We start from the raw sequence: 15,173 nt of genomic DNA, 5'->3' as shown, positions 1-15,173 counted from the left end.
AGGACTCGAAGTCAATATTGATTCAACCCAACATTAATTAATTTTGTTTTTTTTTCCCAAGTTACAACTTAGAACCTAGAATCATGCTTTAGTAGGAATAAGCCCATTTGTGTTAATTCTCATAATTTCTAGTTTACAATTGATGTGGTTAAGATAGGATAAGAGAAAGAAATTCAAAGAAGAAGACTTAAAAGACATTCTCAATAAAATAGTCTTAGGGCTTTCTTGGATACTTCGAAGAGATACCTCTCTCCGTACCCTTGGGAGTACATAATTTGAGCGAGTTTTTATGGTACAATACCATGAGAATATATCAAATTATTTTAGAGATCTTTGTCTAGATATTTGTAACAGGCAATTCTAAAATATTTGAATGTCATTTTATTTGATAGTCACAATCTCTATAAATAAGGTATAAGTTTTTTTAGATTAGAGGTGGAACACGAACACTTTCACAACTATAAATTTATTGTTATATTTTGACGATGACAACAACAACAACAATCTTTTTAGTAGATAAATTATATTATACTATTCAAATTTACTAGAGAAATAACTAAAATTTAAACTAGAGATCTCCAATTACTACTACCCGTAAACAACCCCACAGTTAATTCAGCAGAACAATTCACACAACATTCTTCTTCTTCCCCTTTATCTTCTTCCTCGCCACCGCCACGAGTGGTTCAAGTTTTCTGGCGGTTACCCCCATCGCCTCCCTCCGATCCATACTCTCACCAGAAACTCCATCCTCGAGCTCCCAGTCAAACTCATGCAATAAAGACCCCAACACAAGCTGCAGCATCCTGTGAGCCAGCGGAACGCCGGCACACATTCTACGGCCAGCTCCGAATGGCAAAAGCTCATAATTCTGGCCCTTGTAATCCACCTTCGAATCCAGAAACCTGTCCGGCCGGAAAACCGTGGCCTCCTCCCAGCACTCCGAGTCTCTTCCGATGGCCCAGGCGTTGACGAAGACCTGCGTGTCCTTGGGGATGCGGTATCCGAGGAAGTCCGCGTCCTGCACGGCCTTCCGGGGGATGAGCAGCGGGATCGGAGGGTGCAGCCTCATGGTTTCTTTCACTATCGCCTGTAAGTATGGCAGTTTCTCGATGTGGCTCTCTTCCATCTTGCCGTTGGCTCCGACGACCGCATGAAGCTCCGATTGGGCTTTCATAAGGGCCTCCGGATGGCACAGAAGCTCTGTCATTGCCCATTCTATAGCGCTGCTAGTTGTTTCTGATCCTGCTAGAAATATTTCCTGCAATAATTATGCTTCCAGTTTGACTTAGCTGCGTCTGAGGTGTGGAGACGGTGCAAATTCTTTATTATTAGACAACATTTGCTTTTATAGAGATAAAAGTCAGTTTTTTTTTTTTTTTTTAAATTTACTAACCTAATCTCAAGATAAATGGTGATATTCATTCCTTTGAACTATAGATCGAGCAGTCAAGTAAGCGATATGTCAAATTCGTATTAATAGATTGTAAATTCGATCATTGCCTTACGCAGTGAGACAAAGACTTACACTTGCGATTTAACTCTTTTATTGAAATCGAGAACATGAGTGATGAAAACTGTACGTGTACAATTATCCCAAAAATGATATTTATTATGGAAGGTTACAGAGTTAAATTACAAATATGGGGGGGGGTTCCCCAACTAGGTCTTATTTTTATAAAATTATTGCATTTTTGTATGCTTTCTTGGTACTAATTAATATGGAAGGCTACTCTTACAAAAAAAATTATAAAAAAAAATTCTATATACATGATTCATACCATTGATAAAAGTAGGCCTGGCCAAGCCATGCCCTCTAACCCATTTTACAATCTACTCTTGTCTTAGTACAAGTCATTTAATTATTGAGATTATATAATATGACTCAATAATATTAATTAAAGTCTATGACCGATTATGAACTATATTTATAAAAAATTATTCATTAGAGAATTAAGTCATTATTATAATTAACATCGTCAAGATAAACATAACATGAATTTATTTATTTTTTAGATCCTAGTTAGTAGCTAGCACGAAGAAAGTGGTATAATTTAGTATTTTTTTTAAAGTAATAACACGTAGAATTTAATTAGGAATTACCAGTATGAAGATGCTGAGATTTTCCACTGGTATTTTAGCCGGCTCATCCTTGCCATTACCTTCATAATCCAGCAAAACATCCAAGAAATCCTTCCTTTTCTTCTCGTCGCTGGTGCCGGCGCCGGCCTCCCGTTCTTTCAAGCGTTCCTTCACATACCCAGAAGCTATCTTCAAGGTTTTCTCGAGCTCAGAATCCATCTTCTTCCTCAGACCCTGAGGGTCCAGCCATCTCAGCCATGGAAACAAGTCCGCGATATTCGGCCGGTTGTGGCCCTCCATCAATCCGATCATCGCTTGGAAAAACTCCGACGCCACCTCCGACTGCGGGTCCACCAAGTCACGCGACAGCATCAGATTTCCGAGCGTGTTGAACGCCGCCAGGAACACGAAACGCCCCACGTGAACCCCACGGGCCGCCGCGTCCCCATTCATCGCTTCCGCCTCTATCCACGTCAGCATGTCGGCGACGCACTTCTGCCTGACGGCCACCGTCTCGTTGATCCTTCTAGCCACCAGCATTTCCGTGGTGCAGATGCGTCGGAGCAGCCGCCAGTACGGCCCGTAGGGGGCCAGCGAGAGGGCCGCCTTGTGGAATCCGTGCGACTCCATGAGCTGGGTGATGGTCCGCTCGGCGAAGGCCAGGTCGTGGTTCTTGAACAGCTCGCCGGCGGCCTTGGCTGATAGGATCGCCATGGCGTTTCTGGAGCCCAGCCTGAGCCAAACGATGGGGCCGTACTGGTCTCGGAAGCCGGCTATGGTGTGGTGCGGCATCGAACCGAGATGGAACATGTGGCCGAACAACGGCCATCCCGGCGGCTCCGGTGGCAGCCTGCCGCCGGCGCGCTTTCCCCGGCGGAGGAGCAGGATTGGCAATAGAATGATGATGGACCAGACGATGATGCTCCAGCCCGTTCCCATGCTTCTCAAGTTGCCAATTAATTCGATCTCCATGATTATATGATTTATATATATATATATAAAAATAATAATAAATTAGGTTAATTTAGTACGGAGTAAACATTACAAAAAGATGATTGTCATTATTATTATTTTATGTCGCGTTCCAAGTAACATAAACTAATGTACTATAAATTAATAATAAGGTGCAGTTAATCTTGCCCACATCTGTTTGACTTCTACTTGATTTGCGGCCGTCCTCTCCATCACCCATTTCAATGCCTTTACCCTTCTTTATCACGTGTAATATATATATATATATATATATATATTATTTTAATTTTTTAACCAATATTATTTAATTTATATTAAGTAATATTAATATAATAATTATGTAGAGCCTATTTATTTAATTATTTCAACACAAAAATTAAAAATATAGAGATTTTTAGAACTAATTTTAAAATAAAAAATATACTCTAAATTGAGTTAAATCACAAAAATATATATATATTTAAAATTTAACCCAACATATATTTTTGATTTCCTAAATCCATAAATTGTACGTAGTCATTGTTATCCCACCACATATAGGTAAAGTAAGGTTTAAAATGCAAATTTCATACTCTTTATAAACATATTATTTTTAATTTTATGTGCGTTACTCAATTTTAAGAAATCGTATATATATTTATTTATAGAGTGAATGACTCTAAGTTGGATGTCACTTCAAAATGTCAAAATCTTGTACCTAAATAAAATTTTTATTTTTATTTTTACTTTTAATTAAGATTATATTGTCCATAAATAATTGAGGATGATAATCCTAACCTAACATAATTATAACATATATTTTGGTCTAAAATGCAAATTTCATACCCTTTATAAACATATATAGTATTCTTAAATTTTATAGTTCTTTAATAAGGTGATCTTTTGTTAATTTTTAATTTTTTGGGGGTCCAATGTTAATTTTTTAATCTTTTACTAATAAAAAAGAACGACCAAGGGATGCTATTAAAAAAGGGGGAAAAAAAGGAACAGTTTTAAGCCGGGGGCGGGGAAGGCGATGAGAATCATTAAGGGGGGAATCTTTTCCACACCATGGTGGCGCAATGTAGCAAAATAATTAACAATTTTAGTTGGATTATTATTCAAGTGGAATCTTTTAATCACTCATCCGGGGGATCCGATAGCCCCAAATAAGGTAATGGCTTCTTTTATATGAAATTTGGACTTTTCATTGGAAAATTACAAATATAATTATTCATCAGTTAAATAATTTTTTATAAATAAAAATACATTAACCAAAAAAACTGTAAAATATCGATAATTTACGTTAAGGCATACCCAAATAACCAAATAGAAAATTAAATGAGTCAAAATAAAATCACAAAACACACTAACACAAAACTGGCCTAACATCATATTTACAAAAATATGGTAGAGGTTAGCACGATCAAGCTGAATTCATAATCACCGAATCTAAATCGTTGGGACACTTCTTAGCTATTTCAAATGGATTCTTCTTTTTTATTTATTTTTTCAATTGGGATTTGAATTTAACAATAACATATCTAGAGTTATCTATTCTATTAGACGTAAAATTTTCCTCATATTTTATTTTTATCAAAAATATTTATCTCTGTCTGATCCAAAAATTTCCTTTTTTTCTAGAAGAATCAATTATCCCAAGAAAAGGAATAGCCATATCCTCCATCACCAGGGAACAAAATCTAGCAATCGAGTTGATTAAGTACATGTATTCTATTAGTTTAATTTATATATTATAATTATAATATTTATAATCCATATTAGACTTAAAAGTTTTCACCAAGTTACTTTTAATTATATTTGTTGTGCTTTTCTTCATTACTTAGTATTTTTTATATGGACGGATAAATGTATTTATCAATATTTATCTATTTACTTTAATAGATATTTAACAAGTATATTGTAAATGAGACGAGTTTGGATTAAGAAAATTTTTTTGGAGGCCAAGTATAAATAAGGGAACAATTCCCAATCCAGATTATGTATGGATTTTGAACTTGCAAGCAACCAACACATATTTTAGGTATTTTTATTTTATTATATATACACATAATTTGTTTTTTCTATTAAAATTTAGTATTTTGATCTAAAAATAAAATCTTTCTAATGTTTAGTTCTTCTCTGTTTTTTTATTGTTAAATTTGACCATATGATAGTATATTTGTTGTGTTTTATTTTTATTTTTGAATCTTGAAATTACTTCAATTTTTGTATTTTTTTAAAAAAATATTTATATTTATTTTTATATTATTTTGATGAATAATTGAGAGTTGGTATCACAAATATTAATGTTGACATAAAAAACCAAAATAATGTTTAAAGATGTTAATGAATTAATGATTGCACAAAGTGTTCGTTATCCTCTCTAAGTGTTTTAGATGAGTAACGGGATGTCTTTATCACAAATATAGATATTCGTGTCAAAAGCCTATAAATGCTTAGGAAATGGTGATATGCAAAGACAATCATAGTTCTCTCTAGGTTTTATTTGGCGAGTGATCAGGTGTTGACATCACAAATATTAATATTCGCGTCAAAAGTCATATAATGTTTAGAAATGTGAAATATATGAAGATCAAAAATTTCAATATCAAAATGAAGTCATGTGAAGTTTTTCCTAATATTTGTATATATTCTTCTTACGTTATGAGAAATATATATATATATATTGATTAATTAGAGTTCTTTTTATTGGTTAATTAGAGTTCTTTTTTTAAAAATTTTCATTGTGAAACTTGATGATACTGGACCGATCACCGAGATTTGCCTCGAACCAAGTACCTGCAGGGGCGGGGCTGTAATCCCCCGGGAGAACTCCGACGCTCAAGTCAGTAGAAGAAATATGCCTAAAATGGAAATTGAACTAGGAGTTAGATGATCTGTACCTGTAGAAGTCGACCTTTATTTAAAGATGAGGTAAAGCACACTCTGAAGAGATAAGATAACTTCTGAACCGGACGTTGGAGAGAATCTCGGTTGATTGAGTCAATCTCGTTCAAAATTAAATATGAGATGAATGATGAAGATATAGGTGACACATGGCACTTTCTTGAGACAGGTGCGTGGCGGTATCATATTGAGGATCTCCAAGGATAATATAGTATTTTTGCCCTTAGTAAAATATTCCCTCATCAAAACTCAAAATATATCTTAACATAAAACTCTAAACACTTTGAGTTTTTGTTGGAACACTTACTTACATAAAAGAAAAATATTTAAAAAAAACTAAAAATATAAAATAATATTTGGAGATAAAAAAATATTCTTTAATTAAGCAAAGTCAATTAATCATCAATCTTAATTTCAATTGTGCACTCATAATTTGTTCCTTTGCGTTGCTCAAACGAAGAGAATCTCTTCGGAGATTCCTCAGCTCAAGTGGTTGCATTGTTTATTATTATTATTATTATTTATAATTTTGATGAGAGTGAGTGATTGCATCGCTACAATTAATTGTTTTTATTTTCGTTTTGTTACCATCACTTGATTCGTAATGTATTCCTTAATATATTATTAGCACACTTTATAATTATTTTGTAAAATTAAAGAGATGGTCACTGCGAAAAAAAATATTCAAATAAGAGTTTATTAGATGGCGTTTGACCATTATGTTTTATATTTTATTTTTTAGATAATATTTTAAATAAAATAATTTAAAAAATCCGCTATTTATATAATAATTCTGCAAGATGTTGTAATAATATCAGAATATTGTAATAATATAGGAGTATAATATGGTCCTCTTCCACATTAATTTATATTATGTAACTTTGAGATTAATAAATATCATAAATTAATTAATTAACATATATTAAATGTAATTAGGATACGATATATATGTGTCCGATTATAAGTGCTTCTAGAATTTAGGAAATCTTCTTTCTTCTTCTTCTTCGTTTTTTTTTTTTTTTTGAATAATGAAGTTTTAAATTAAATTTATTTTCTAATAAATAAATTTTAATGAGAATTTATTTGATCAGTAGATAATTTTCGGTTTTTAGAAAATTCCTAAAATACGAAAATTATACTTACCAGTTATCAGTAAATTGGCCCAATTAGACGAGCAAAATAGGGCTGCTTTGGTGGGTCGGACTTCATCAGGGCTTGATGTCGTGATGGGCCTGATGGGCCGCCAATTTGATCCATTAGAGGTAAGCAAGTTTTAACTTTGATTTTCTTAGAAAAGAAAAGTTAAGTAACTTATTTTTAGGTAATATTATTCTGTCACTCAAATTAAGCAAATAAACATATTAATTTGTGAATTTACAAAGAGGTAATTTTTTTTATTAATTAAAGTAGTGAAAATATAAGTAGAGTTTAATATATATTGATTAAAATAATAAAAATTTAATCCTTAAGATATAGGTCGAGCGGTCGAATGAACAATATGTTAGTATTAATTTCATAGGTTGAGGTTCGATCCTCGCCCCGTGTTAGGGCTAAAGACTCAACTTACAATTTATTTCTTTGACGTAATATAGAATATGAACACTAAGGGTCATACAAGAACGATTATCCTAAAATAATAAAAATATATGTAAAAACCACTCACCCATTAATTTAAGTTACTTTGTCTCATCGAGCTCGCCTACATAAAGATGATTTTGTCACTTTCGTGGGAGGGTGGGCACCTTCTAACAAAAGGAGGAAGGGTGTGATTATGTTTGTTATTCATGTTTGTCGCCTTCACGTTTGTGGTTATATTAGGGGTCTAAACCTGTTTATTGGATTTCCTAATTTACCTTTCTTGCTAAAATCGTGGGATCGAGTAGTGAAAGTGCTTGTGATGGTGCGTTAATAAAAGAAAAAAATAAGAAAAGAGAGATTTTGAAACAAATTAACTAAGCCTATATAAATGATAATAAGTGGACTCCACCCTTGATTTCTTTTTAGATTAAATCTGTTTCTTGTCTTATTCTGGATTTATCTCGAGGGACTTTTGAGTTCATTCTCTTTCATGTTGAAATTTTTTTTTTTTAAAAGATGAACATTCAAAAGAGAATGTAATTTAAGCGACGGGGGCACTATCTTTTAGTGGCAATAAGTGGATAGCGAGACTATATTTAAGATTTTTTTTTTTATGTTTTTTTGATTTGTAAAAAAGAAATTCAAGGTTTATCAAATTACAAGGTTTTAAATTTTGTATTTTGTAATAAAATGTCTATTATATTTTAATTTTTGTTACAATATATGCTCTTTTTTATTTTTTTCATCAAATCCTATTAACAAAAAATGATAAGATACAATAATATTAAAATTTAAATCACTTAATATTAAAATTTAAATAAACACCATGGTCGAGTAATTTTAAATAATATATTAATGTATACCATTCTCATCTTCTTTCTTAAAAAACTTAATTGTAACAAAAATTAAAATTTAATAATTATAATGATAAAAATTGAAGTACATTGGATAATTTGCCATGAAGTGAAAAATTCAAGAACAAATAATATAATTTATCGACAAATTTTATATAAATTTAATTAAATCTGAGTTTGACGAGATTATTGGATAAGGAATTAAATGGGGTGATTTTATAGAGTTCATGAATTTTAGAATAATGCCAAGTTTAAGATTTTATAAAAATAAAAGTTCACGGGAATAATGACACCATTTATATGTTTAATACATACATACATACATACAAACATACATACATACATATTGCATATACGACACACCATATATACCATCATCGTAGCCCTGCAACTAAGCTTCTGCTTTGTTTCCTACTGGAATTGGTATCGCTTTTAGCGGAACCGCCTTCCTCAGCGTAATCCCCATCCTCTCCGTCATATCCATTTCTTCTGACCGGACGCCGTCGCCCAGAACCCAATCAAACGACTTCAAGAGCGAGCCCAGAGCCAGCGGCAGGACCCTCGAAACCAGCGGCACCGCCGGGCACATCCGCCGGCCTGACCCGAACGGCAAGAACTCGAAATGCTGCCCCTTGTAGTCCACCTCCGTCATCTCCGGCTCCAAGAACCTCTCCGGCCGGAAAAACAATGGTTCCTTCCAGCTCTTGGGATCGCGGCCGATGGCCCAGACATTGACGAGGATCTGGGTCTCTTTGGGGATGTGGAAGCCGAGGATTTTGCAGGATGCCATGGCCATGTGAGGGACCAAGAAGGGGAGAGGCGGGTGGAGCCGAAGCGTCTCTTTGATCACTGCTTTGAGGTAGGGGAGATTGTCCATGTGTTTCTCTTCGAGCTTGGCGTTTGGCGGGACGGCAGCTCGCAGCTCGGCCTGGAGTTTTTGGAGGGTTTGAGGGTTGTGGAGGAGCTCCGCCATTGCCCACTCCAGTGTGCTGGTGGTGGTGTCGGTCCCCGCCGTGAACATCTCCTGATGATGGACTCAGTATGCAAAGCAAGATGGGTTTCGGTTATTTTCATGACGTTACGAGTAAAAATATGAAAGGGTAGTTTTGTAATTATAAAGAATGCTTAAACAAGAGGATTTACTCAAAAAGAAAATATTAAATTACCTGATTGAATGATCGAGAGGATGACTGAATGCACTATTTTTATAATTAAATTATGAAAATACGTCTCCTCCTCTCTGTTCTCTTTTCTTCCCTTCCCATGATTGTCGCGCGCTACTTGTCTCATCCCCATCTCGCCTCATCACTATCTTGCCTCGTGCTGCTTCACTTGCATCGACTGTCACTGCATCCTCTCTCTTCGCCGTAGACAAGGAGGATATAGCTACACTGGCGCGAGACGAGGTGGTGACAAGGAAGAAGACAAGCGACAACCAGAGAAAGGGGAAAAAAGAGAACAAATATGAGATAGCCAAGGATAAGGGGTATTTTCGTCATTGCACTTGTGTATATGAAGCTGATTATGAACCTCTTGAACAATGTGGTAAGGTCCTTACTAAAATATGAGATTACAATCTCTTTCTCTCTATCTCTCTCTCTCTCTCTATATATATATATATGTTGGGCACAAAGAACATTTTGAGATCAAAGAAGATGGCTTACAAAGACAATGACGTTGATGGTTCTTGAAGAAAACCTAAGAGGCCCCTCGACTCCATCGCCTCTATACTCCAAAAGCACATCCAAGAAATCTCTGCTCCTCCCTTCACGACCATTTTCGTCTCCCATTCTTTCCTTGATAAACCCTCCTGCAATTTCAAATGCTTTTTCCACATGAAACTGAGTCTTCCTCCTTATCCCCTGAGGATCAAGCCATCGCAGAACAGGCAAGAAATCTGCCGCATTGGGTTTTCCGGCAAACTCCATCACCTTCCCAGCGTGGTAGAAGAACTCTTCCCCTCTCTCCGATTTGGGGTCCAAAAGATCTCTCGAGAACATGAGGTTTCCGATGAGATTGAAAGCCATCAAGAAAATGAACCTCCCCACATCTATGGCCTTCGTCCCGGACGCACTAGCTTCTGCTACGAACTCCACCATCCGGTCAATGCAACGGCGACGAACCTCCCTGGTGTTAAATAATTAAGAAAATTTATCTTAAATTTAAAATAAATTTTAATTATGTTTTAGGAGACATAATTCTTTATTTTCTCAACAGTAAACACCTGGTGGCATCGAGGCGACCAGTGAGGAAGAATTCGGAGGTGCAGAGCCGCCGAAGCATCCTCCAATGTGGGCCATATTGGGCTGTGATCAATGATCCTTCATTTCCATAGTCACCTTTCATAGCTTCATATATTTTTCGTCCAGCTAGAACTACGTCATGGTTCTTGAACATGACTCGAGCCACCTCGCTAGATGAGATCACTACCGTGCTCATCGAGCCGAGCTGCAGAGTCATGATGGGCCCATGCTTACGAGCTAGCATGGCGAATGACTCGTGGGGAGACCAACCAAGTTGGAAGATATTGCCGACCACTGGCAAGCTTCTCGGTCCTGGGGGTAGCTGGCTCACATCTTCGTGGCTACGGCGGAGGCGACGCTCTATGGCTATAGCCCAAGCAACCCAAAGCAACAAACCAAGAACCAAGCCCAGTATTTCGTATTCCATCTTCAGAATCTTAATCGAAACACTAATGGAGATTCCTGTAAAAAGATGAAAAGAAATGGAGAAAAAATTCAATAAAGGAACTAGATTTAGCTGAATACACGTTAATATATAATAATATTATATATAGAGCCTTACAAAAGATAAAATTCAACTAGTCAGACTACCTATAATAGGATATTGACCTAGTTAATTTGTTACTTAATTGTACTCTATATGTATATAGTTGATTAAATTTAAGCTGAGAAGGATGAGAAACCTGTGTTCTCAACGGTTTAATTAGATGTGGATTGGCTTCATCAATGAAATTGCATTAGTATCAAATGGCTTGATTGCATCTCATTAGTATCAAATTGCTTGAGAACACAGTTCATCAATCTGCTGTTTGGACTTTGATTTATATACACATTAACTAATATTAATTCTCAAGCATTTAATATCGGAAGTAATCCAAAGTCCCAACACCTCTAGCCTATACCACAGAACCAAACTTTTCGAAAAAATATATTTTAAATTCTCAAAATATCATTAAAATAGTGTCATGATGTTTTTGAGACTATAACAAGATGTAGGATTAGTTGCATATATGGCACAGGAATATGCTGCCCTTGTGATTTGCTATGTATATTTATATTTAATACTCTACATTATCAAATTTTGCAAATATATATAGAATCGTTACCCAACAAATTAAATAAAATTATTGATGATTTTTCCTTTACAAATTTGACCTATTTTGACAAGCATCCACGTAAAAAAAAAAAAAAACAAAGATATTTGGGATTGCAAGTTAGAGAATCTGTCAGAAAAAGGAAAGGAAAACCAAAGAGTTCACACCCTAATACAGGACAATTAATAGAACAATAAACAACCCAAATAGCTTGACATAGCCTGCAATATACATCAACATTCGAGCAAGAAACATGGTGGGAAACGAGCCTTCAATAACACAGAAAACTTCGGATTACGTGCCCGATTCAACAAGCAATCTCAAATAGTCAAGAGCTAATTAAGTAAATTGGGGCTAACAAGGAACTGATTGGAGAGAACCATAAACCCAATCGCCAAGGAGGACATGGTCTGATAACCTTGGATGGTAGTCTATGAAAGGGGCTATTTTGGATAGTTATAAATTTCCAAAAGAGAGATGAAGATCACCATTAACAATCTATGCACTTTCTCTAACTATAGAAATAATCACAGGGGTTCGTTTGAAAAATCCCAAGTCACATAAGAGAATCTAAAAAGGAAAAGAAGTAACACATAAGTTTCGTTTTACTAAAAATAAATTCTTTTACTCATGTAAAATTATATTTTATTTATTTTTAAAATTAAAAAAAATGATCTTGGTCACCTCAAAATTAAAAATCACACTATCTATGGTCGAAATAAATTAGAAATAAAAGAATATGTTCATTGAACCATAAATTTTTAGAGTGATACGTAAAATATTTATCCTGAAAACTCTATTATTATATATATATATATAGCAAAAAGCACAAACCCTATGTCTATAGGACAAGGAAAAAGATCTGTTGGTGGTTCCAAGATATTATTTTTATGTAAAATAAAATAAAATGAATTATGTTTTCATATTTTTCAAAGCAAAAAAAAAAAACTGAATATTACAGCCAAGCAAAATGCTATGTATAATTCATATTTTCCATAAAGCTGAATATTACAACCAACCAAGCAAAATGAATTATGTTTTCATATTTTTCACACGATGTTCATTACCCTAAGAAATTAACAATTTCTGTATAGTTCCTGTTGACAAATTAAACAAAGATAATCAACCAGTATTTAAATTAATGTCTAGCAGAAAGTTAACTTTTTTTATTTTTTGGGGGGTGAAGGAAGAGAGAGCAAGGCTTTGTTCTTGTTCTGATGAATATACAACACTGAAAATTAAAAAAAAATTATATACAGTTAGAAGAGATACATGAGTAATTATGGTTATTAAGCACAAATTATAGAAAAAAAAATCTTTATTTCTGCAGTTAGTTGTAGATATATATTTGTACTTATATATGGAGCTTCAAAAACCTATAAATCTTGTCATGTACATATACGTATATGGAAAAGAAAAAGAAGAAACTCTCTATATAGAAAGTATTCAATCCATATATAATGGAAGTTTAATTTAATTACATATGGAATTAAACTGGAAACTCCAAGAATTAAGAGAAACAGGTGAGAAATGGACTCAATAAAAAGTACAAAAGGTTTTTGTTGTTCTTCAACAAGATTTATTTTTTGCTAATCATAAGATTAAGATTTGCCAAGTAAGAGAACACTCACCCTTGTCTAGCTAGCTCGGCCAAGTGGTTGCATAAACCCTAATTTATGCAGACAATATAACCCTTTTCAGGCTTTCAGGTGTGTTAAGATATGCAATCTAAGATTCTGGGTTTCCTTTCTTTTGATTTCCTTCTCTTCATTCTCTAATCAGCCAATAAGCTTGCACTTGCATTTATAGTACCCTTTCACACTTAATCAACCGTCCAAAAGAAGGTTAATTAGCAAGTAGTTAAGCGGTCTTGCAAGGTTTGATGTGGCAACCATAGGATCAAGATATCATTAATAGAAATCCAATTCTTAACCACCGTGTTGTTTTGTCTTGCTTATTAAATAAGAATACAGCTCTTAGGAAGCAACTAATTTTGTCTGCATTTGTTAATTAAGCTTATGATCAAGATGAATCATTATGTCTTAATTTTATTTTATTTAAGGTCATGGTCTACTCTATTGGCTCAGAAAGTTTAGTTTAGATGTACCCACAAGCCCTAACAGCAAGGAAAGGTTAAGATGAGTGGTCCATTAAGAGGATTGATTGAATAAATTAGTAGTTATCCGTATGAAATATTAAATGGGAAAACATATATATGAAAGTTGGTTAAGCATTGACACTAACAACAAACAAAATTAAGAGGCTGAAGATAATAATTAATTAATTACAAGATTAATTATGGATGATTATGAACTCACGCGTGCTGCTTTTTGGATTATTGTATTTTTTCTCTTCCCAAATATGACTAAAGAGATCCACTCGAAAGACAAACTTCCTCTTGGAGCCTAAATAATACTTAAAAATCATTTTTTTTTAGTCCTTCTATAAACAAATTAATCAGAGGGCTGATGCACTCTTTTTTTTTTTTTAGTTAAATATGTCTTATTATCATGGGGAATTCAAATGTTTCAATCTTAATTAATCAAACTTAAAAATGTTTAAGCCCATTTAACATTGAGTTTTAAATGGCACTGAGTTAAATTGTATGATAATCTCAATTTTACTTCATCTCCACTCACTTAAGTGATCAATTTAGAAGCCCAAACTCAATTTTAAGTTTTCAGTGTGTTAAGTGGGTTTAAGGATTTTACTAAATAATTATAATTAAAACTTAATTCAACCTCACCTTATATTAATCCCTAACAGATCAGCCTATGATCTCAGCTCTTAATTTACAATGGAATTTTCATTTCAAATATGCTTAGTGTAAGTAAATCCTTGTGGGTTCCAAGATCTCACTTTAAGCATACATGATTGATTTTTAATTATTTTGTACAAAAAAATATTACGGCTAAAGTCCACAAACTCAGGAAAAATAAGGTTAAACAAAGAGCAAGCTCTACTAAAATTGACTTTTAATAACAGAAGATACTGTGAAAGTAAGTTTAATCTGACAAAATTTAACATAGATCGGCAAAGACTTGAGACCATATATAAAAATAATGGCACGAAGTTCAATTAAGTCGTTGTCAAACTCTCCAAACTGTAACAAAACTATTAATTAGTACAATCTTTGGACCTTAATTAACTGTTATGCCAATAGAACAGACTCCCTTGACAAGGTATAGATATTAGTGCTTTTTCTTCTTATTTTTGCAATTTTTAGCCAGGTGAAAGATTGGCTGCAGTCTCAATAATCAGCTGATGGTGAAAGGAAAATTTGGCCCTTTGGATGAGAACAAGAAGAGGATCTGCTTTGTAACCCAAATCTAAATATTCTTATCATTTTTGTGTTTGTTTAATCATTAATTCTGTTAATTCTGGTGTTATAGATGTGAAATATCTAATTAAAATCCATATTGTTGTTGTTCTTGGTCCCCTTAGATAAATATTATCATATT

At 34.0% G+C, this 15,173-nt stretch overlaps 2 protein-coding genes across 2 annotated transcripts; both read right to left on the bottom strand.

The window, feature by feature from the left end:
- Window positions 1–379: 379 nt before the first annotated feature.
- On the bottom strand, window positions 380–3,030 carry LOC127790398 (cytochrome P450 76A1-like). The gene is made up of 2 exons (XM_052319901.1): window positions 2,104–3,030; window positions 380–1,261 (listed from the first exon to the last, which is right to left on the bottom strand). The coding sequence occupies exons 1-2, from the start codon at window positions 3,019–3,021 to the stop codon at window positions 629–631; spliced, it is 1,551 nt and encodes a 516-aa protein (XP_052175861.1). The 5' UTR covers window positions 3,022–3,030; the 3' UTR covers window positions 380–628.
- Window positions 3,031–8,607: 5,577 nt separating this feature from the next.
- Window positions 8,608–13,594, bottom strand: LOC127789703 (iridoid oxidase-like). Its single transcript, XM_052318656.1, has 4 exons — window positions 13,344–13,594; window positions 10,600–11,080; window positions 10,040–10,502; window positions 8,608–9,399 (listed from the first exon to the last, which is right to left on the bottom strand). The coding sequence occupies exons 2-4, from the start codon at window positions 11,043–11,045 to the stop codon at window positions 8,767–8,769; spliced, it is 1,542 nt and encodes a 513-aa protein (XP_052174616.1). The 5' UTR covers window positions 11,046–11,080; window positions 13,344–13,594; the 3' UTR covers window positions 8,608–8,766.
- Between the last annotated feature and the right edge of the window lie 1,579 nt (window positions 13,595–15,173).

The sequence above is a fragment of the Diospyros lotus genome, chromosome 14 (genome assembly GCF_014633365.1).
Source record: "Diospyros lotus cultivar Yz01 chromosome 14, ASM1463336v1, whole genome shotgun sequence".
Classification (NCBI taxonomy): domain Eukaryota; kingdom Viridiplantae; phylum Streptophyta; class Magnoliopsida; order Ericales; family Ebenaceae; genus Diospyros; species Diospyros lotus.
The sequence above is the reverse complement of the archived record's forward strand: the minus strand, read 5'-3'. Positions and strand labels throughout refer to the sequence as shown.

What these genes read in the sequence shown, in the direction of transcription:
- LOC127790398 (XM_052319901.1), bottom strand. Translation starts at nt 3,021, where the DNA reads ATGGGAACGGGCTGGAGCATCATCGTCTGGTCCATCATCATTCTATTG. An exon ending in ATCTCAGCATCTTCATACTG is followed by an intron (nt 1,262 to 2,103) that starts GTAATTCCTAAT and finishes TAATTATTGCAG; the next exon opens with GAAATATTTCTAGCAGGATC.
- LOC127789703 (XM_052318656.1), bottom strand. Translation starts at nt 11,045, where the DNA reads ATGGAATACGAAATACTGGGCTTGGTTCTTGGTTTGTTGCTTTGGGTT. An exon ending in GGTCGCCTCGATGCCACCAG is followed by an intron (nt 10,503 to 10,599) that starts GTGTTTACTGTT and finishes ATTTAACACCAG; the next exon opens with GGAGGTTCGTCGCCGTTGCA. An exon ending in CCATCAACGTCATTGTCTTT is followed by an intron (nt 9,400 to 10,039) that starts GTAAGCCATCTT and finishes GTCCATCATCAG; the next exon opens with GAGATGTTCACGGCGGGGAC.